This window comes from Pholcus phalangioides, unplaced genomic scaffold (genome assembly GCF_987345545.1).
Source record: "Pholcus phalangioides strain wild (caught in Gottingen) unplaced genomic scaffold, Ppha-v1.0 ptg000042l_1, whole genome shotgun sequence".
Lineage (NCBI taxonomy): Eukaryota > Metazoa > Arthropoda > Arachnida > Araneae > Pholcidae > Pholcus > Pholcus phalangioides.
Window position 1 is genome coordinate 22,431,894 of NW_028301628.1, and position 22,324 is coordinate 22,454,217.

A 22,324-nucleotide genomic window follows, 5' to 3' on the forward strand; every position below is an offset into this window, starting at 1 on the left:
AAGTATTAGTATCATCATTCATGGGGGAGGAGGGGTTTCCGATTTACTGACTTTTGATGACAGGGGGGGGGGGGGTTTGGAAAATGCTTCCGTCATCAACCACCCTTTATGAAAATATGAGTTGGATTCAGAGGGGCAGAGCTGATGACGAAATTTTGCTGACAAAAGGGGGGGGGTGGGGTTCAAAAAGGGCTAAAAATTTGCTTACGTAATACTTGAATGGCCCCTAACACATTATTATATATATATATTTTTTGATAAACTTTAAACGTATTAAGTAACATTCTCCACTCTGGTTAGAGCATTAACATTCATAATTTGCTGAAAGGAAGTAAATATGAAAAAAAAATTCTCTTAAAACAATAATTAATTAATAATTATTTGTAATTAGTATTCAATTTAATGAATAGTTTAGTTAATTAGTTAATTCCCACACCAAAATCTTTGTAGTCCGTGATGCCATAGCAAGAGCAATCACACTGGGTGCGGCTTATGTGCCGGAGTTCTCTCCCCTGGTTCACGCGGCGTATGTATCGGAGTTTTGTTCCTGATCCGGTCCGTGACTCTGCGTCTGACCATTACATTGGCACTCGAACAGAGAGAAGTTGGCCACCACTGATGCACAACATATCGAATATGCACCTTTATGTCTTTCTTAATAAATGCACTTGAACGGAACTCATTTTATCGCCGACCCATATATCTCGTTCATGAGTTTTTGATATCGTTGTATATGTACAGTATCTTTACGAGAATGTCAGAGATTTGATTGATCATTCATTGCATCTACTCGAAATTTGATCAGTCTTTATAAAGCAACGGAAAAAAATGTCTCTCTCTCTCTCTCTAACGTTACATTAAGTATATCTTATGAGCTGGTTATCGGTGGCTAGCATAGGGGAGGAAAAAGAACAAACATCGCATTTCTAATCAATCATCAGTTTCCGAAACGTTAGCGCAACCCGCGAAATTACTTCTAAGATAAACTATATCTCGATTCACATCTCGCCCCCGCTTTCGATTAAATCAGTGCCTTCAATTCATTGTTAGTTCAGGTCACCAATGGCAGATGGAGAGAGAAACCTTATTTATATTTCTGAGTGTGGGATATACGTATTTTCTTTCGTGAGAGGTCTATTATTTAGGCAATATTCTACAGCAAGGGTTCTCAACCTTTGGGAGAGTTGGAGCTTCCTTCATTGGTTGGAAAACGGGTTGCGGGCCACTTTACTGAGTGATCTGGGACAGCGTCGCAGGTCACTTGAGTGATCTCTAAATATAGAGATCGGGTAAATAGCGGGTCGCTCAAATGATCCGTAAATATGTCTCGGGTCACTTTAGTGACCTGGGAATGCGCCGGGTAGGGGGTGGTGCTACTTAAGTGATCTATAAATGTGCTGCAGTTGCTGAACTGTGCCGGGGGAAGGGGTTTCGAATTTGCTGACTTGATGATAAGGAGGAGAGGGAGGGGTGGATGATGTGTGCTTACGTCATCAACCAGCCTTTATAAAATTATGAAATATTCTTGATGGCATTTTACTCGGTGCGTCAAAGACGAGAAAAACCTTTCGCCAGTTTGTGGGATATTCTCCCCTATTGGAAAGTCCTCTACAGAGCCACTTTAGTGATCTCTAAATGGCCCGTGGATGCTTCAAGTGATCTAGAAATGTGTGATCGGGCCGCTCGAGTGTTCTAGAGCTGTGATGTGAGCCACTTAAGTGCTCTGGAACTGTGCCGCGCGCAACTCAAGTGATCTGTTATTATGCCGCAGGCCTAAGTGGCCTGAAAATGCGCCACGGGTCTCTTAAGTGCTCTGGAATTGTGCCAGGGGGTAATCTGTAAATGTGTCGCTTAGTTCATTTTTACAAAATTAGGTTTGAGTTGGAGGGTCGTGATGGTTTAGCAAATATGGCTTAGAGCAGCGTTTCTCAACCGGTGCTCCGTGTGAACTCCCAGGGCTCGCGGCCACTCGAGGAAAATAAAAATGAAAACAGTAAATTTGAAAAAGTTAATTTTAATATATTTAAATAATAAAAATAAACCTACGGGGCTCCGACATAGAAATTATATACTGGAAAGGGCTCCGTGGGTCAAAAAATGTTGAGAACCGCTGGCTTAAAGAGCGGGTCGCAATGCATTTCTTAAAAATAAATTTTGACCTCTTAGCCTTCAAATAGCATTGAAATTAGCAGAAGTTGATTATAATAACGTATAAAGATGTTTCCTTTAAAAATTGTAATTATATATATTTTTTTTCTGCATTAAAAATAAATTTTTGGTCGGGGGGGGGGCGAGCCTTCTAATGCCCCCCCCCCTCCTCCCACCTGGTACGTCTCTGATCCCACCAAAATGCGTTAGGAAGTAGGGGGAAGGGCTGACGAAATTTTGTTGACGGAGGGGGGGGGGAATCAGAGTTTTATTGACTTTTTCTGACGGTGGGGCGGGGGGTCAAAAATGGCTAAAAGATGCTGACGTAATACATGAACTGTCCCTTTTCCGTGGGCAGCTTGAGCGATTTGGAATTTCGTCGTGGGTAGCCTGAGCGATCTGGAACAGTGCCGTGGGTCAGTTAAGTGACCTGGGAATGTGCCAGGCACACACTTAAGTGATCTGTAAGTGTGCCAGGCACACACTTAAGTGATCTGTAAGTGTGCCGTGGTCTCTGGAGTGATCTGAAACTGTGCCTTGGGCAGCTCAAGTAACCTGTAACTCTGCCGTGGATCACTTAAGTGACCTGGGAATGCGCTGGGGTGGAGGGAACCACTTAAGTGATCTAAAAATGTGCTACGTACCACTTAATGATGTGGAACTGCACCGCGGGTCACTTAAGAGATCTGTTTATGTGCTGGTTAGTTTATAACAGTTACCCAAACTTTTTGTTCAATCACCCATTTCTTCAGAAATATTTTTCTCTTATCGCCTCAACTCATAGAATCCTACGTTATGCCCGTAGCTTCTATCACCCCCTGGACCATTCCATTGCTCACCGGGGGCAATATTGCCCACTTAGTAACTGATTTATAAAAATTAGGTTTGAGGTCACGGGCCACATCAGATGACTCCAAGGGCCATATTTGGCCCCGGGTTGAACGTATATGTTCTACAGGTTTAGTTCCGAAGAGGCGACTTGAGACGAAAATATTTTTCTGAGGAAAAATTGGCAGCATAGTGGGGCCGATGTCACCGTATGCGTGTAATACGCGCTACCTCATACCTTCGTGAGCGAGAGTGAAAAATTGGCAGAGATGGATGAATGTGGTTTTTTTTAATAGTGTATCTGCTGAACACCTTGCTGAGACGTGTAACCCCGACCTTTGGCAACAAATTTGGATGATCTGTATTTGAAATATTGGCGATGAATCTAAAAAAAAAATTAGTTTCCTTGTTCTCTTGTTAGAAGTGGAAAAGGAGGGGGAAAGATGAATGCAGTAGGTTTCTATTTCATAATTTTTTTGAGAAAATCTGTCACATCAGTCAAAAATACACAAAGCTCCGCAAAAGAAATACGATAAAAGGGAAAAGAAATTCTTAGGTGAAAATTCTAGGGAGGAAAAAAACTATTTCCGTTCATATGGTAAACAGTAAACTTCGTAAAGAAAACAGGGGGAGATGGAATGAATTTCTCCCATCTGTGTTTGACCGAAATATCTCGTTTCTGATAGTTAAGGGAGTGGCTCATGATATTACAGTTCCAGTAAATGTAAGTCTATACATATGTTAACTCGCTTTGACAATGGGAGGAAAAACGAATATGCCGGACTTTTTTTGCCTTTCTTTTTATTCTTCTTTTTCCGTCTGTATACAACCCGGTTGCAATTGCAGCACCACAGCTTTCGCTATACCGAATCCAAGAGGCAGACCTCAAGTCTGTTTGATTCACCGACCGCCCGTGAGTACTCTTACGTTTGGCATTCATCAACTGCGCGTTGCCTGGTTCGCAGTGACATATTTCGTACTATCCACGCGCATTGATGGGAGAGGGGGGGGGGTAATTTCGGCAAACCACTCAAGGACAAGGCATAGCAAACATATGAATAGGCTCACACCTTTACAATTTTATTTCAAGAAATGAATGCAAAGCTAGGCTTACCATAACGAGAGGCAAACGAAGAAGCTTATCCAAGATGTTTTGCTTGTCTTGTGAGAGACATCAGTTAGCACAAGCTCCGAGCAGTTAGGACACAACGTATAAACTGGATAACGGCCATAGTGGACTGCGACCAATACCGGCGGCACTAGTACGGGAGGACAAAAAAAAAAGCAAAGAACACGTATATTATACTACAGTCGGCCTCGCTTATAACGAACACGGGCATTACGAATTTTCACACACAACGAAGTTTTTCCGTGTAACGTGATTTTCGTATTGCTTATCTGTGTTATTTCGATTGCATATAACGAACACAAATTTCAGCAAAATACGCCTCTATAGCGAATTTTTGACATATTTTCAAACATGGAGTCAACTTTTCTGCAACTGATGATGCCTCCTTTATTTGCTTGGAAGGCATTCTAGAAGGCCTGTTTTGGGTACTGTAGAATCCTATTTTGTTTTTGTTTTTTTTTCTAGTTTTCTCTGTTAAATCTTATTTTGTTTGCAGAAAATCTCCTCGAAGAAAACAACTTCTAAATAGGTACACAATCCTAACTTCCAAACCACCTTTAATGCACATTTTCAATGGTCAGACTAGATTCGGACGTTGGTTATAGTGGTTTCATTGTTTACAAATGAATTTTGAGAATGTCCAAGTGTAAGACGCTACTCATTGCTTTAAAAACTTTAGCTCTACAGTTGGCTGAAACGCCAAAAATTGAATAAGAATTTAAGGTGCCAAAAAAAAATTTAGAATTACTCAAGTTCGCTGTTCTTTTTTTTTAAATGGTTCGAAAATAATAGACTAAAATATTTACCGGTGTCCGTGCTCTTATTAAAAGAAAACGTATATTACACGCATTCTGCATACTTATTTGGCGAAAACGATTTAAACGCAAGGCGTTCATGAAAGTCCACAAAAATGCCGAAAGAAAGGTAATGACTGGACACACATTTTTGTTGGTTTATTCAATTACTTGAGGTTTAAAAAACGATTTAATCTTTATTAAAATATACTATTTTAATTCTTTCATTTTTAAGAATGCTCAGATCCTGAAAAATGCGTATCGCGGTTGTAAAATGTTTTGTTTTGCCTAAATGCATAATTTTTCAATCCCCGGTACGGATATAACAAAGTTTGCGTATAACGAATAGTTTCGCTGTTTATTTTTTCCGACCTCGTTATGAGCGGGTCAGACTGTACTTTATATACAAATTGGCGCTAGCGCTAATTTTGGATGAAAAACTATGGCATATTTTTCATTTCTCGAATTCAATTCAGACAAAAATTTTCTATTGGTAAATATATATTTTTTGGGAAAAAGTTTCAATTAAAGCTATCATAACTGTGATAATTATGAGATTCTTCAATTTGAATAGAAATTTCCCACGGTGAAGTTCGGTCATCTCGCTAACGAAAAACCACAGTATCGTTTTGTTAGAAAATCCATACGATTAATAGAAATTCTCACCAGAGGGTTTACGAGGAGTTTCTTCCATGGTTTTGAATGACTGCCATTCGTTAGTTGCTCGGATCAAAAAAGGGTAGGTTTCAGCGGCATCACAAAGACATCCAATGAAACTTGAAATTAGCAAACATCACGAATTTCTCGTCAACAAAATGAAATTCAGTCTTTTCATCGAGCTGAGCCGGATTTATTTCGGGAAGCCTTTGTAGCAGCTCGTGTAGAAATGAACGGGTTCCAATGCCGAGAACATGTGTCGAGCTTTTAATTATATATACAGCACTATAAACAGAGATAGACTTGAGGAGGAGGAATAGGTATAGATCTGTAGGTCTGTGTGTGGAGCCGTTATGAACAAGTTGACGGCCACTTTTGAAAGGGTGTAAAAGAAGAGAAGAGAGCGTGAGCTCCAAATATGGGCGCACGCTGGTACACGGGGGATCAAATTTTAGAAGGGGCATAAGGACTATTTTCCCGAGAAATTTTGAGTTATTGACCTTCAAAAAAGCATCAAAATTAACATAAATTGATCATTTTTGTCACACGACGGTCATTTTCCCGCACACGAGGCATAATTAGACCAGAACCTACAATTTATTGCCGATTCCGAACGGCAGCCATACATCGATATAACACACAACAACATAAACTAATTGAGATTGCTTGCTTGCTTGCTTGTTAAGGTATTTTCTTTAGATATTTGAATTCTTTTTTTTGCACAAAAATTATTTAAAAATATATTTTTAGTTTCTGATTGTCATGGAGGACGCCCCCATATGGCCTCCGCTGCGTACGACCCTGTCAGGGTATGCAGGGTGGACGAGAAATCCTGGATACATTTCAAATCAATAAGTTTACATAGAAAAGTGGGGTTTGCACTGAAATACTTATTATGGCGTAGAGATTTTGTTTTCCCTTTTTTTTGATAAATTTAAAAAAAAGTTCAAATTCCCCTAATCGCGTGGTGCTGTATGAACTCGATATAACACATCAATGCAACACAGGCAGTGTATAGTCAATGCTTATGACAATTTGCGCTTCATTTCCCAGCCGCTGTGGTGGTCGAGTGGTTATATTGACGGACTCGCGATGCGGGGATCCGGGTTCGAACCCCACAGTGGTGGTCGGCTGAAGTTGGTTTTCTGTGGTTCCCAACTTCAAGGCGCAAATGCGAGCCGATCTCCCCGTTAAAAAGTCTCGCCACAGAGAGCAACAGTCCTACAACGATAAATCATTCAATCGTAACACTTCACTCATAGTTTGAAAAACTGGTGGCAGATGGCAGCACTACACATAACAAGCATTACAGAGAAACAAAAAAAAACCTTCACGTCAGGTTTCACTACACGTACACGCACATTCCCGCATGTACCGATTCGTTGGGGGTTCCGCGGGGGGATGTGGGCGGGGTGCATGTGTGGTGTAGGAGTAGTAGGTAGGGCCTCCAAAAAAATGGCTCGGGGATCCATTATGTTCTTAAGTCAGCCACCTCGTTGGACAATTTGCCTGTTGTGGCGTTGTATTTGTATTTGTAATTCTGGAATAATTCCTTTCACCAATTTTGGATTTATACTTCTTCTGTTAATTATAGAATTATCTCTCTCATTAATGCTGTTATTGTCTTTCATTGATTTTGGAATTATTAATAATTCTAGAATTATCTCTTTCATTAATTCGGGAATTATTTTTCATTAATTCTGGATTTACTATTTATTCCATTAATGCTGTAAAAATAATTGCAAAACCATAGGAAAAAAAATAGTCCCCTTCCTTTTTCATTTCCTTTTGAAGTCCTATAAGAAAATAAAGGGGATTGCGATAACATTAAACACGTCACGTGATCTTCCGACGAATGATGTTTGGAACATCGTTCTCAGCACTGCCAAGGCGGAGACAGCTGACGTGATGGTCCCTCCAGTAATATACAAGTTCGATGTCAGTAGCTCTTTATTGTGCACCCTCTGACATTTTTTTTAGCAATTTCAAGCAAAGCTGGCGTTAATTTCTGTATTTAGCTCTTTGTTTTTGGCAATACTTGGCAATGTTCAACACTTTACGAGTTTCTTTCCCTTACTTTTTTCATTGAGAAAATACTGACAGTGTGCAGAGGAATCTCCCGATAACGTACAGCCGTGGGATCGAAAATTTTGTCCTTTCACGAATAGTGTCTGTTAATGGATAGCAAAATACATTGAGACCCATCGACGTAACTTGAAAAGTTTCCGTTAACGAGGGGTAAAAGGTCACGGCCACAACTGGGGGGGGGGGGGGGGAAGAGCAGGCGGTCGATTTCGTTGGATCGAAGGGATGTTTCCGGTCTCTTGGAGTTCGTTATAATGGGATTCGACTGTATTTAACATGTTAAAAGGGGGTTTTTTTTTTGAGAACACGTTTGTCTACTGCAATTTGCAATAGACATTCATTTCTCGCAGCTGATGAATTTTTTTAGAAACTTTAGCAATAGTTGGCAATCTTGCTTACCTTTGGCATCATTTGTGGCGACAATTGGAAATATCTCCCGAACCCGTATTTTACTCGAAAAAATATGGTCAGCGTTAATGCTATCATTGCAGCAGATGATGGTTGTACAAAAGTCGATCATCAAAAAGTCGATCCTGAACACCGTAGACTCCAGATGGCAGTTGAATTCGAAAATTGCTCTAATTCCGTTTGGCAACACGTTTGTTTACGGAAGTGGGATTCGTGTGTGGTATTTCGTGTCTTTTCTTTAAATAGTCGTTGATGAGATTTACCTTTAAAAAGGAGGGAAAACAATATTGAGATGTCGGATCCTCATCGATGAAGATTTCACCGAGTGCGGGGTCAAGGTCTTAATCATGCGGTCATTTTCTCCCAAGTGATGGACATCTCCAAGGAATGGAGCCCACAGAAACGCCCAGTTTTTCTTCTTCTTGACCCTTTTCACTTGTACATTATTACAATTAATTGTGAACTCTGACCGGTGGCCTTTCCCTGAGTGAGATCATCTTTACAATTAGAAGTGATCAGTTATGGGCCGGTTATTGGATCGTAATACACAGACATAACCCGTTTGAAATGCGTTCAAGTTTGATCTAAATATTTGAATCTATTGAAGAGATCATAATAGTGGGTGAGTTTATATGGCTGATTATATGGAAAGAAATATTGTAACATTGGTTATTGTGAAACAAATGGTGTTGTTAATGGTCTCTGCTTAATTATATTGATGAATAATATGTTGATTGTTATGAGGAATCAACTATCCCCTTGTTTAATCAATGTAGGGGTGGTAGGACCCACTATTGAGATCATCTTTATTGAGCACACACTTTTATGTCCTTGTTTAAGTATCAATCCAATTAATAATTAGTGTTTATGTAACCTCTAGGTCTCGGGCACAGATTGAGAGGTATAGACAGAACAGCAGTCCTCAAATCCCACAGCACAGCCCCTAGACAGATTTTTTACTGGGCCTCCAGGCCGGACTTTTCACAAGCCCCTCTATAGTGAATTTATAGTGTGAAAAGAAAAAATTATGAGAATTGTCATTTTCAAGTGTGGGGGAAGGGGCATGATGGCAAGTCCATCTGTGACTGATGTCACAACTTTGAATGCATGTGCATAGATCCCTTATTGAAAGCTCAGGCTATTTGAGCCCCCCCCCCCCCCCACTTCCTCCAGTGCTCAATAAATTCTGTGGGGCTGAGTGGAGGGCCTTAACTAGATGCTTTGCCTCCTGGGACAAGCATGCATTTTTACTTTTTCTTTTTAATGTTTAATGAGGGGGTTGACTGGTGAATTTTATGTTCTTGTTAGGTCTGCTGCTTTACTGCACACCAACTCCGGTCATATATCACCATATGGAAATTTCTAACCAGAGGAGCTGGGTGGGAAATGAAGGCTCCATCCATGGTCATCCCAGGTTCAGTAGGTAAAGAACTTGCTTCTAACGTTCTATGTCCGGATTCGAACATTCGAACCCACGGACCTTGATGGTAACCTTCATAGTGGAAGACGAGCATCTTACCACGGCGCCCCTTGTTTGGTCTGGCACCTAAGGCACCAGACCCCCCCCCCTCCTGCTATACTCCTCCCCTCAATAATTAATGAATATATTTATGCAACAGAATGCATCTCTTTTCCTCCTTCACATGCACCATCTCTCTCCCCCCCCCCCCCCCCCCCCCACAATGCTTTCTTTATGCTGACACCTCTGTCAGAAAGCAATGTTGTGAGCCAACGTCATGGCACAGCTTTTAATCTTTGTATATTTATTTATATGGCAGATCCTCGTGAAGCTTGAAATCCCTGGAAAGCACTGCCTCAGTTACTCCATGCCTAGTTGTGGTCCTGACAGCTTCTAGATATTGGAAGGGCTCAACTTACATACATACACTTACAGCTTCCAGCATGCCCCAGGTTTTAGACCATCTGTTAAAATCTCTTAATTGAGACAGCATTGGGCCATGATCTTGTTAGGAGTTGGAGGGCCGGAGTTCTGTCAGCACCGCCCTTGTTAGAGGAGGGGGGGTGCAATTTCTTTCACTGTCTTTTGAGAAGAAAACACCAAATAGACAAAGACTGAAATGAAAGAAAAGAAAAAAAAATTCTTTGCTCGGGAGCAAAGAAAAGCAGAAAATGTAGAGACATTTGCTATCAAAACTATTGACAGACTCCTTAAAATACGCCACTCACCAAAGCAGAAAATTTCCTGCTGAACCTTTTTCAAACCAGCCCAATCTAGTGAAAAAAACCCATCAGTCTGGAAACTCTGATTTTGACTAATGTAATTTTATCCCTAAAATATCTTGTGGCACCCAAGGGTGTTACTGTATGCCCCTTTGAGCGTACACATCTTGTCTATTTAAAGGGAATATTATGTTCTTGGTATTCAAAGTGAATATGTAGGTTACTACATAGTCACTTTGGATTCAGGAACCTCAGTTTACGAACGAAAGCAATACTTTTTGCCCATTAAGTATGTTGTAGTGTTTGCACGTTTGGTTGATCAAAACTGCCTTATTTCTGGCGAATTTTTCTATCCCCCTTTAAGTGGTTTTTGAAATTTCATTGATCTGTAACAAAACTTTCTGTAAAATGCATCACCTTTTCTCAAGAATATTTTTCTTGATTTTGGGCAGGCGATAGTGCTTCCCCTCAACTCTGCGAATAATGATTAAATAAATCAACTGAGAAGTATAGAGAAATACTCCATCTTTTTCTATTTATAGGCCTACTGTTTTCATATTCCTATATCATAACAAAGGGAAAGGAAAAAATGCAGACTCACTCACTTTGTTATCAACTTTGAACAAAAGCTGACTCCTCCCACTGCCAGTTGATCTGACAGGTTGAAGTTGAAACAAATGTTTGCAAACTAAGTCTGCCTTAGAGATAGCTTGGCTCAACATTGCTAAAATCAAAGGGTTTTAACTCCTTTACGATCAGGGATGTAATATTGCGTCCACATGCCAGTGGAATAAATGCAATCCAGCTGACTGTTTCTTCGACCTTTTTTATCCTCACGACTAAGGTTTATTGTAACTGTATGAAACAAAGACGTGTTTTCCCCCTCTCTGTTCTCCCACCACCACCATCCGGATATCTCAACGAGATAGCAATCAACTGATAACGAGCAACTGAGATAATAATGGTGGCAGTTCTCCTCAGCTTTTTCCTGCTCCTCGCCTCGTTCTCCACGGCACTCCCGCCACCTACATACATACATATATAATGCGTCTTTATCAGAACTAATCCTTCTATTATATACTGTACATAGAAGTAAGAAAGAGAACAAGTAAAAAAAACTGCAAAAGAAGTTCGTAGGGGAGGAAGGAGGAAAAATCAAGGCACTGTACTAATACTCTCTCATACATTATCTCGGTACCATTCTCCCCAATCTTATTTCTTCCCCCCCCCCCCCTCTTCCTTTTTTGATGTGGAACGTTACTACATTTATTGCCTATATGGCTAATACAGATCATTTAAATTTATTTCCAGCAACTGGTACACGAAAGGGTTAAGCAGGCGAAATATCTTGTAAGTGCCTGAATGCAAGACATGTCAATTTGGGCGAGATATCTTGTCAATGCCGTTGTCAGAGTTAATATTTCTCTGTGCACTGATGCTCCGTAAAACCAGTTCTCTGTGAAGATCCTAAATAACAATTCCCTCTATAACAAAATTTCATTCACAACGAAATTTACTCTCGCCCTTTTGGGGATCCTGATATATTTCTAATGTTGTTATATTTTATCTAATAACGATACTTCTAATGTCATTTGAGCATCTTTATGTGAAAGTTTCACTACATAAGCCTGTATGTAAAATGACTCAAGCTACCTATTTTATCTGTGCATGAGTAAAATTCAGTTTCTTTGCAACCAAAAATTGTTATTTCTTCATAGAAGACTTGCCTATTTTTTAAGCAAGACTTTGGTGCGAATATGATGCCTTGTTTTCTTAAATTTAACTTTAAATTTCAGAAACATGTCGACTAAAGAAAAAGACAAGTGGAGCGGGAACTTGGTATGCTTCTTCTTTCTGCAAAACCTTTAACAAGAGTTTGCAAATTGAGTTATTTTTAAACATGAAATTTAAAATCTTGGGTATATTTTAATTTTTTTTTTAAATTATTGAAAAATACATGTGTTGATGTGTTGTGTACACCATAATTACTTAAACATTTTTGTAGATGGTTTAATTATTGGTGATAATAGTGATCGTCTGCTTTCACAGTTGGACATGTTCGGTGTGGGGAAATCCAAGAAAGACAAGGAGAAGACGAAATGGAGTCATTACCAACGGCCACATTCTGATGACTACACGGACCATGTTCATGATGTGGAAACATCTTTGGATGTCATGACAGATGACCAGATTAATTTGCAGTTTGAAACCATGCTGGTAAAAATCGAAATCTTGTTTATGGAGAGACTTTTTCATGTTTATTATGATTGAAGTGTAAGATGATGTTGAAGCTAGACCAAGAGAATAAAAACTTACAAATGCCTTTAAACTGTGAACTCTTTCTTCCAGGATGACATGAATTTGTCTGAAGAACACAAAGAACCTTTACGAAAGAGGACAATGAGCGAGAAAAAGAAGCTTTTGAGCATGCATATGAAAGGGAGCACAACGGTAAGTTTGAGATAATTAAGTAGAAGAAAATATAACATGATTTGTCATATTACCTGTGATGTACAGTTGTTATTCATATATGTATTTACTTTATTCTGGCTCTAGAAAAGTCGTCTCGATAGCCCCGCAGATTACATTTCCTACCTGAGTAATTCTGATGTGAGCTTGCACAAGTTGTTTCAGTGCCTTGAATCTCTTCGTATCGCATTAACCAATAATACAGTGAGGTGAGTGTTTCCTGTTTCTTTCAACAAGAAATTTTCCTTAAATAACATTTGAATGTTGATATGAATGCTGAATTCACTTTTTCAAATTGCTCTCATGAAATTTGCAATATTGCATAACATATCAAAATTTATGCACCATTCAATCTTTTACAGCTGGGTGCAAGATTTTGGTTCAAAAGGACTTGATAGGCTCTTGAATATACTGAATTCTTGTTATGGAAAGTAAGTAAGGGATGATTATGTGCATATATATAAATAAATATATATATAATAAAAAAAATAAAGTCTATATATGTATAGACTTTATTTTCTTTATCATAAATTTCAGATCATACTTATAGTCAGAATTGAATCTCGTTTGATTTCATTTATTGCATTGTAAGTTGCATAGGTGCTAATGCTTCACATTTGCAATCCAAAAATTAAAAACCCCTCAGTTCTTGCAATCTTAGACTGAACAGGTTTCTTTGACAAAAATATGGGAAATTTGAATTTTAAAAATACTCAAAATCGATTGTTACCAAATCTGATGACAAAAATAAGTTGCCAATTATTACTGAAATTTACACAATGGCAGGAAATAAAGCGCTGCTGTAAATCACAGTGGATTAAAATGAATTATGGAAAAAAGGAAAAATTCAGCATGGAAAATATGTGAGATGAATACTTATATTTATAGTCATAATTATAATAATAAATTTGTAAGTTCAAAATAATTTTTATCCTTGATTTTGCTAAAGAAGAATCAAAATTCAAGCAGCTTTCATTGGAAATATATGAAGAAACAAGACAATACAAAAAAGGTCGAGACAGCCATAATTACGAAAAATAGAGGATTACTCCGGGAAAATGGGTTATATGGTCACCCTAGGCAGTCCCTTGAAAAATCCACATTTCTCCCTTTTATTTGAATGGTGTCTTTTTGATAGTAAAATATTTTATCACATGTCCAGGAATTTGCATCTATGAATTTGTAAAGCACTGGTGGTATCAGGAGCGGCATGCAAAGCCTTTTCAAAAATTGAAGAAACACTCATTCATTTTTCAACCAAAAAAATTCTCTCCATCTTATTTTGACGAAGAAATCTTTTTCTCAACCAGTTCTTTTCTTATGAAAGATGGTCTTGTAAGCATTCAAACCTATATTTAGTATGGTAGGCACGATCAAAATAATAATTATGTGATGACTTTTTCTATTCATTGCATTTCTATTGTTTTTCATCTTTGGGCATAGTTGTTTGACATCCCATTTGTGCAAGATTCAGGATCATCTGCATTTTGGGGGGGGGGATGCATTGTATTGTATTATACAGTTAGATTGTATATCCACAAATTCTGGGGGGGGGGGAGAGCTCTTGGGTTCTGGTGTTTATGTTCAACATGGTGTGAACTTTTTCCAATATACATACATACACAATCTGCATTTCGATAAAGGAATTTATGACTCAAGTGTAAAAACAATTTAGCACTCAACAGAGTGAAAAAATGAATATTTTTACAAAAATAAGAGGACAGCAGAACAATGCAAGAACACAGAGAATGCTTGTGTCCCGTGCAAACAGGATGTATATGATCTGCGTGGTAAAATTTGCAGAGTGGCATGCGCATCGAAATAGTCTTAACTATGGAATAGCTGGGGAAAAGGTTGGCCAAGAAAAATACAAAAAGAAAGTTTAAGTTTCATACTTTCTCATTTTCTGTATTTAAAATGAAAAATTTGCAAAGTTTTGATTCAAAGAAATTTTTAACACTTTAAAGGCAAACATAAATTTTGTAAACCTCAAAATATACACTGCTGGCCACCCAAATTGCAACACCAAGAAAGACAAGAGTTATCGCAACAATATTTATTTTGTAGATAACATGTTGACCAAGCATCAAATGATTAAATTTATAGACTTCTGTGAAGTGTGGTTCCTGCCAAAATCAGTAGCCAGAGTAGCTGCCATTGTTGGAGATCACTGCTGCCACACGCCTCGGCATTGATTCAAAGAGACTTTGGATGTGTTCTTGGGGTACAGCAGACCAAGCAGCTTCCACGCGTTGCCAAAGTTGATCTGGTGTGGCAGCTGGGGATGTAATCTGGGTCAATCGTTGAGCAACCATGGACCATGTTTTCTATCGGCGAAAGATCCGGAGAGCGAGCTGGCCAGGGAAGCAATTCAATCTGGCGATTGACGAAGAACCTTTGGACAATGCGTGCCACATGTGGTCGCGCATTATCCTGTTGAAATATGGCTGTGGGCAAGCCCTGAAGGTAAGGAAGGACAACTGGCTCCAACACCTCGGAGATGTAGCGCTGGCTTTTTAAAGTACCGGCAATGCGTACTAGAGGATAGCAATATCACTCTCGCAATGCGTGCGAGAGTGATATCCAATACCGCCCCATACCATAATACCCGGTGCAGGACCAGTGTGGTGGTGCATAACGCAGCTGTTCAGCATCCTCTCTCCTCGGTGTCTCCAGACTCGAATCCGACCATCGTGGTGTTGCAGACAGAAGCGTGACTCGTCAGTAAAGACAATTTCATTCCATTGTGCCGTCCACATCCTTCTTTCATCGCACCATTGGCGGCGGAGACGTCTGTGGTTCTGCGTCAAGGGTAGACGAAGCAATGGACGTCTTGTGGACAGACCACTCTGCTGTAAACGGCGTCGAATGGTACGCGCAGACATTGGATGATGCGGTACAGACTGAATGTGCTGTGCTATGGTTCGTGATGTGGCTGAGCGATCCGTCACTGCCATACGCACAATTTGCCTGTCATCACGTGAAGTGGTGCAGTGAGGTGGATGCGACCGAACACATCAGTCCGTCGTACTCTCCTGCATCCAACGATCACATATCCGCATTACAGTTGTTTGGTTTCGTCCAACACGACTACCGATTTCCCTGAAAGATAATCCACAATCTCGGTAGGCCACTATCCTTCCTCTGTCGAACTCGGATACTTGATCAAAAGATGATCGCTGTTTTCTACGAGGCATAATTGATCGTTTTTTTGAAAAAACCACAAGAAAAACACAATTGCCGTACTTCAAATCGTCGAAATCTCCAAGCCTTAAATAGCGCTTTGAAGTGGCGCCACAGGCGCGCGTGATGTGCGTCTGCGCTGAAATTCTAATCATTTGCATATCTCACCTCCGCTAATACATGTTGTAAATTTCATATTATTTGCATGCTTCCTTCAGGGTGTTGCATTTACGGTGGCCAGCAGTGTAGTTGTCTGAAACCATTAACAAAATAAAGCCATTAGAGGGAGCACTGGTGATTACTTCTCACCGGCGACACTGTGGTTCGCTGAAGTTGATTTTCAGTGGTTCTGAACTTTTTTGAGATGGAATCAAGCTGATCTCCTGTTAAAAAGTCTCATGACAGAGAGCAACAGGTCTACAACAGTATATATATTCAACCGTTACATTTCACTCACAAGTTAAAATATAGATGGCAGCACTCAACAATCAAACATGATGCTAGATACAATTTCCGACTGTTAGGAACACTTGGCACAGCTCATTTGGTAATAAATTACCCATGGCGATAGACCAGAGTTGTGCTCATATTCAAAGAAATAAAGTGGTGTTTACTGTTGATCATTTCAACTACAGTATTAGAAATTTATTGATAGATTGTTATATATTGCATTATTGATGGTTTGACTTTTTTTTTAATTTTTAGGAGCGCAAAGTATGAGCGTATTCAACATGAGTGCATCAAATGTTTGAGAGCTCTTATGAACAATACTGTAAGTTCATTCATCATTGTGCATTAAAAATTCCTGACTCATATAAGATGAAAAATTTTCTCTTTAATAAGACATTCGGTTTGCATTTGATGAAATGTTAGTAAAATATATGTTCAATTTTCTTTCATTGATAGGCTGGACTAAAACAAATGTTCAAACATCCAGAGGCATTAAACATCTTGGCTCGATCTATAAACCCATCAGCTCCTCTCATAATGATAGATGCAGTTAAATTGATGGCTGCTATGTGCCTTGTACCACCAAACGGGTAATTCTTCCCATTATGTTAATTTCACTGTGAATTTTGAAAAATGAATTCATCTTTACCTCTGATGTGTATCTTAATTATAAAAATATTTTGTTATATCAAGCCAATTTTATTTTAATGAGTTCAATCTATACTTTTGAACAAAATAGTAATACCATTTTTATGGTCTGATATGAAGTTATTTCATAATGAAATTAAAACTGGTTCAATCCAATATTTTATGTTGTTCTTGCTGTAGGACGAAAAATTTTTCTTTTTGGTTATTCTGAAAGTTAGATAATCTACGTTCGCCTTCTCAAAGAGAAAGAATTCTTGAAACTGATCATGAAGTTTGAATGAAATTAAATACTTTCTCAATTGAACTCTCGGAGGATTCAAACTAGTGTATTTCTGTGCTCAGATGGCGAAATGCCATTAATCACTTTTCCCAAAAATTTGAGTTATTTGCATTCTCGAGTCTCGTTCATCAAAATCTTGGAAAATGGCAAAATTTCGTCTTTTTCTTTCAGTTTATGAGGAAACCACAGAGGCAAGTTATAATAAGTCAAAAAGCTACGGTCTCACATATTGGTAAAACATTGTTTGCAAATTTGTCATCGTGAAATTTTGAAAAAGTGCCATATAACATTTCTCTATCTGATCACAGAGTTAAGCTGTTGTGGGGTCTCCCAAATTTATTTTCCTACTTTGCTCTTCCTTCTTGAAACTGAAAGCAAAAGGTCCAGTCCATTGCTTTGTAAATGAACCTACAGTATCTGATATTATAAGCAATGCTATTATCCCTTACGTTCAATCAATAATGTTCATTTTCAGAGGACCTAAGCTGTATGGTTAATTTATAATTTTGTGTGTGATGGCAATAAGTTATGAAGTTATAAAATGCGATGCGATAATGCGAACTATTAATTCACTATTCAGAATGATTCACCAAATATTATGTTTCAGTTGTTGTAGAAATTTTATTTTATAAAATTGAATTTTCATCTGAGTGATATTTAACTTGGTGGCATTAACTGTACCACCATTTGTAATATGTATAAGAAATATAAGTAGTACACAGTATACTTTCCAATTTTCTGGAACAGATCACACTGATCTCTTGAGAAAATGTCAAGATTACATTACATTGTAAAAGGAAAAATCCCTATATGGTAGTTATGAAATAGTTTCAAAATATGATTTCATAAACAATAATGGAAGATATGATACTGTGGAAGTTGCAGAATATTAGTTTCTGACTGATTAGTTTCTGGAATAATATTAGTTTCTGACTGATTAGTTTCTGGAATAATATTATTCTGTAAATAATTATTTGTACTGGTCATTTTCTTAATTTATTCAAATCTTTCAACTTAGGCATGATAAGGCTTTAGAAGCTATTACAGTGAGTGGTGAGATAGAAAGCAGAGAAAGGTTTGCACCTATCATTCAAGGATTGGAGACAAAAAATGATGCATTGAGGGTAAATATATCACAATTTGAAGAATGCATATAATTTAGGAGATCATATGTTCTGAACTGTCTACAACCTTAACTACTACACAGCAGAAAGCTATGAAACTTTAGCTATGCCATGAGGGAGATAAGAATTTTTTCAGTGATGTCACTATGTCCTAAAGTGCATCAAATATCTAAAATTTCTGAAAAAGACCCCCAAAAAATTTAATTCAAGAATCCCACAGTATACTTTAATTCTGTGAAGATTACAAGTTCTTCAATGACTTGGTTTTGGAGGACCCAGAGCATAGCTTTTGATGCTCAGTCACACTGTTTGTGAAAAAGTTTTACCAGCAGAGAGTTTCACTTGTTTTATTTTTTCTTGTAAATTAAACATCAGACTTTTTAGTGAGGAAATGAGAAGGAAAACAATTTTTTGATGATAATGTTTTGATACCTTGCCATGAAATTCGAGGAGTTCTGTCTCATGATTGAAAAAAATTGCATGCATACTACAATTTGTGTAAAAGACATCCTCTAGTAGTGAATGTTCGAACTGATTTTCATTTTTCTATCATTAAAATGTTATCAAAGTATACAGCTCAAAACATGCTTTTTTCAATTACGGTTACCCTGTTTTATACTGCAGATAAAACTTTTTTTCTGTTATAATTATAATTAAACAGGGGGGGGGGAGATAAAAACTTGAAGGAAAAATTATTGTAGAAACATTTATTATATGCAATTTCTGAATTTGTATTCAAAATTTTATTATGTTTTGTGAAAATGATAATGCTGTTTTAAATATCACACTTATAATTCAATTTAACTTTTTTTTTGAATTTTGAAAATAGCATGGTAATTTGCAATCCTTCAAGACCATGGTTTTTTTGTTTAATTTTAATTTTATTTGAAGTTTTTAAAATTAAAATATTTTATTTTTAGGAGTTTAAAATACTCCAAAATCTTTCTCTCTCTCTCTCTCTCACTTGCAAGTATTGATAATTTACTTGTTTTATTTTACACTTTAGACGGCATGTATTCAGCTCATAAACGCTCTGGTGACCTCTCCTGATGATCTTGATTTTAGGTTGCATCTAAGGAATGAATTCATGCGTACCGGGCTCATAGATGTCTTGGAGGTAATTTCAAATCTGTCTTTCACAATTTTTAATATACATATGTTAAACAAATTATTTGCTTCCCTATCATTTATAATTAAATTATGTATATTTACATTATAAACAAAAAAGAAAAAAACAAAACACACATCATGAAATTACATGAGACTTTAAAATGTGCTGAAATTATCATTTAAGTGTATTAATACAATTTTTTTTTATCATTATAAAAGGCGCTTCAATCAGAGGAAGGCCTCTGTGCAGAACTGAATATACAGTTGAAAGTCTTCAATGACCATAAAGAGGAAGATTTTGATGAGTTCTCTCAGAGATATGAAAACATTCACATAGAATTTGAGTATCCTTTATGTTGAATTAATTCTATTCTTAAAATTTTAAGAAGGCACAGATGTCAAGTAATTTTTCCATGATTGATCTTTTTTGCAATCATTTGAAAATAGTGTCAATGTATCCAAGGGCGTAGCGGGGGGGGGGGATTTGGGGGTCTGGTCCCCCCCCCCCCTGAAATGTGGGAAAAAGATGGCCAAATTCATTGTTCTGTCACTTTGGTCCCCCCCCCCCGAACGAAATTTCTGGCTACGCCCCTGAATGTATAAATTAAAAATTTTAACTTACAGCTTGAAAAGGATTTGTATCAGTTTTTTTAGCATTTGTCTATGGCATTTCATTACTCATTAAGACCGGGGTTGTTGACATAATCTGCAGACTGCAGTTACCAGTGAACCTTGGAGGGGATTGATTCATAGAAATTATGTTCTAAGAGTGATAAGATTTTCTCTTCTCTTTCTACTGTCATTCATAGTTATACCTCCAACATCTTGCTTAAAAATTACAGAAATGGTGGATTTGATCCTTTTCATTGAATGCATTAAACATTGATTCATGTGAGGAAAATAATTTATTTTTGAAATTATTTAAAATTGTGTAGTTTGCATTACCATGCAAATCACATAGCCTTGATTCGATTATTTTGCTGACAATTGCTCTTTCCCTAACATCTTCAATTAGGCATTAAAATATATACTGTGTATCATGCTTATTTGGGACAATTTAGCTGTACAGGTGTCACCGAAGATACATTATGAATTACAATTAATATTAAATTATTTTTGGTTGATATAGCATGATCTGTTCATTCAGAAAAAAATTTGCTAATTTTTTTAAAGTTGTATAATCACACTCTGCATATGGTGTTAGAATGTAGCCCTCTTTTGAGGCACTAACTAGCAAAAATAGAAAATGTATAAAGACAATGGCCATAAGGTATTTCTAAGGATATCCTGAATTCTCTAGAGACCACCAGCTTTCGGACTGTGTAAGTCCATTTCACATAAGGCAGGGTGAAATTTTACATGAAAATACATGTAAACATTGGTTAATTGGGTCTGAGATTCCAGAAAAACGTATATTTTTCCTTACAACTATAGACGTATCTAGGATTTTCAGGCGAGAAATAATGTAGAATTTCAGGTATAAAATTGTGACCTCCTCTGCAAAAATGGCAGGTACCATACAAGCCATTGAATTCCATTTCTTAAATCTCTGCGAAGTTCCCATTTTTATATATGTTATCACCAGTTTCACCTATCACATAACTTCAGAAGGTATTACTGTACTTTTTGTTCAAATCAAAAGGATATTATAAATTTTTTGTTCAGAGCACAGTGTAAACAAGTTCAACATTATGCTCATCCACAAGTCTTCATTTATTATTATGTACTTTTTTCTCTCAAGAATATGATATCTTTTTTTAACCAATGATCCAGAGATATGAATGAGTGTTTTGAGCTTATTAAACAGACAGTAGGAGAAACACCTGCAGAGGGAGATTTTCTTTCAATACTACAGCATCTTTTATGCCTTCGTGATGATGTCACAGTCAGGTATTTTTATTTAGATATGTGTCAAAAGTTTCGTTTAAAAAACAAACTAACTAATATTAAAACTTTGATTTTGATCTTAATCCAATAAACCAAGACAGTATAGTCTGCAACTAAAAATATTAGAGATTGACTCACCAAAAAAGAGCAAACTAAATTATAGTCCTGATGTCTTTATATTTTATATCACTAGGTCAGCATATTATAGGCTTATTGAAGAATGTGTCTCACAAATTGTTCTTCATAAAAGTGGCTGTGATCCAGATTTTCGACATACAAAACGTTTCAAAATTGATGTGGAACCACTGATAGGTGAGATATATAAATTTCTTTTTTTTTTGTGATATTTGCTAGTTCAAATGCTTCATATATAAAGCAAGTGTATTCAAGGGTGAATAAAATTAGTTCCGTTTTTATTTCATTATAGAAAATATTATTGATAAATCTCGTCAAGAAGATGAAAGACTATCTGAAGAATTGGGAAAAAAATTAGATGCTGCCTTAACTGCCAAACAAGAATCAGATGCAAAGCTTGCCCAAGCAGAAAGTCGGCTTAGAGAATATGAAGGCATTATTGCCGAAGTTAAGAAAGGGGCAAGTATCTATTTTTTTTATCCTCATTCTGATCTCATTATTTAATTTTGTTTTCCATTGTCTTTTATGCCTTTAGTATCATTTAGAATTGGCTCTTAGCTGTATGTCTCTGCCTAATTGGCCTTCGTGCATAAAGTAAGAAAAATTTGAAGGAAATTCATTAATTTCTGCTGTTTATCTAAATGTAGTTTGATAAGCAATGATCGTTAGAAAGTTAAAAATGTTCATCACCAAAACAATCATAAGCAACTGAAATGAAAAAATTCTTATTTAATTTACTTTAGTGTGTTAATTCTGTTTCTGCTTTAAATTTTTTTCATACGTAATAAGCTGTAAGTTTTGTATGTAC

The 22,324-nt window shown here is 37.3% G+C and overlaps 1 protein-coding gene across 2 annotated transcripts in view; it reads left to right on the plus strand.

Moving 5' to 3' along the window:
- The first annotated feature begins 8,251 nt into the window (after nt 1-8,251).
- dia (diaphanous related formin 1) overlaps nt 8,252-22,324 on the plus strand; it is a 42,077-nt gene continuing 28,004 nt past the window's right edge. For both annotated transcript variants that reach the window (XM_089255408.1, XM_089255409.1), the window contains exons 1-14: nt 8,252-8,671; nt 12,027-12,069; nt 12,280-12,447; nt 12,580-12,681; nt 12,787-12,908; nt 13,062-13,130; nt 16,588-16,654; nt 16,789-16,922; nt 18,279-18,384; nt 19,391-19,501; nt 19,714-19,838; nt 21,268-21,384; nt 21,575-21,693; nt 21,809-21,975. In XM_089255408.1, coding sequence (XP_089111534.1) covers nt 12,031-12,069; nt 12,280-12,447; nt 12,580-12,681; nt 12,787-12,908; nt 13,062-13,130; nt 16,588-16,654; nt 16,789-16,922; nt 18,279-18,384; nt 19,391-19,501; nt 19,714-19,838; nt 21,268-21,384; nt 21,575-21,693; nt 21,809-21,975 — 1,446 coding nt within the window. In that variant the 5' untranslated portion in view covers nt 8,252-8,671; nt 12,027-12,030. The remainder of the gene's footprint in view (nt 8,672-12,026; nt 12,070-12,279; nt 12,448-12,579; nt 12,682-12,786; nt 12,909-13,061; nt 13,131-16,587; nt 16,655-16,788; nt 16,923-18,278; nt 18,385-19,390; nt 19,502-19,713; nt 19,839-21,267; nt 21,385-21,574; nt 21,694-21,808; nt 21,976-22,324) is intronic.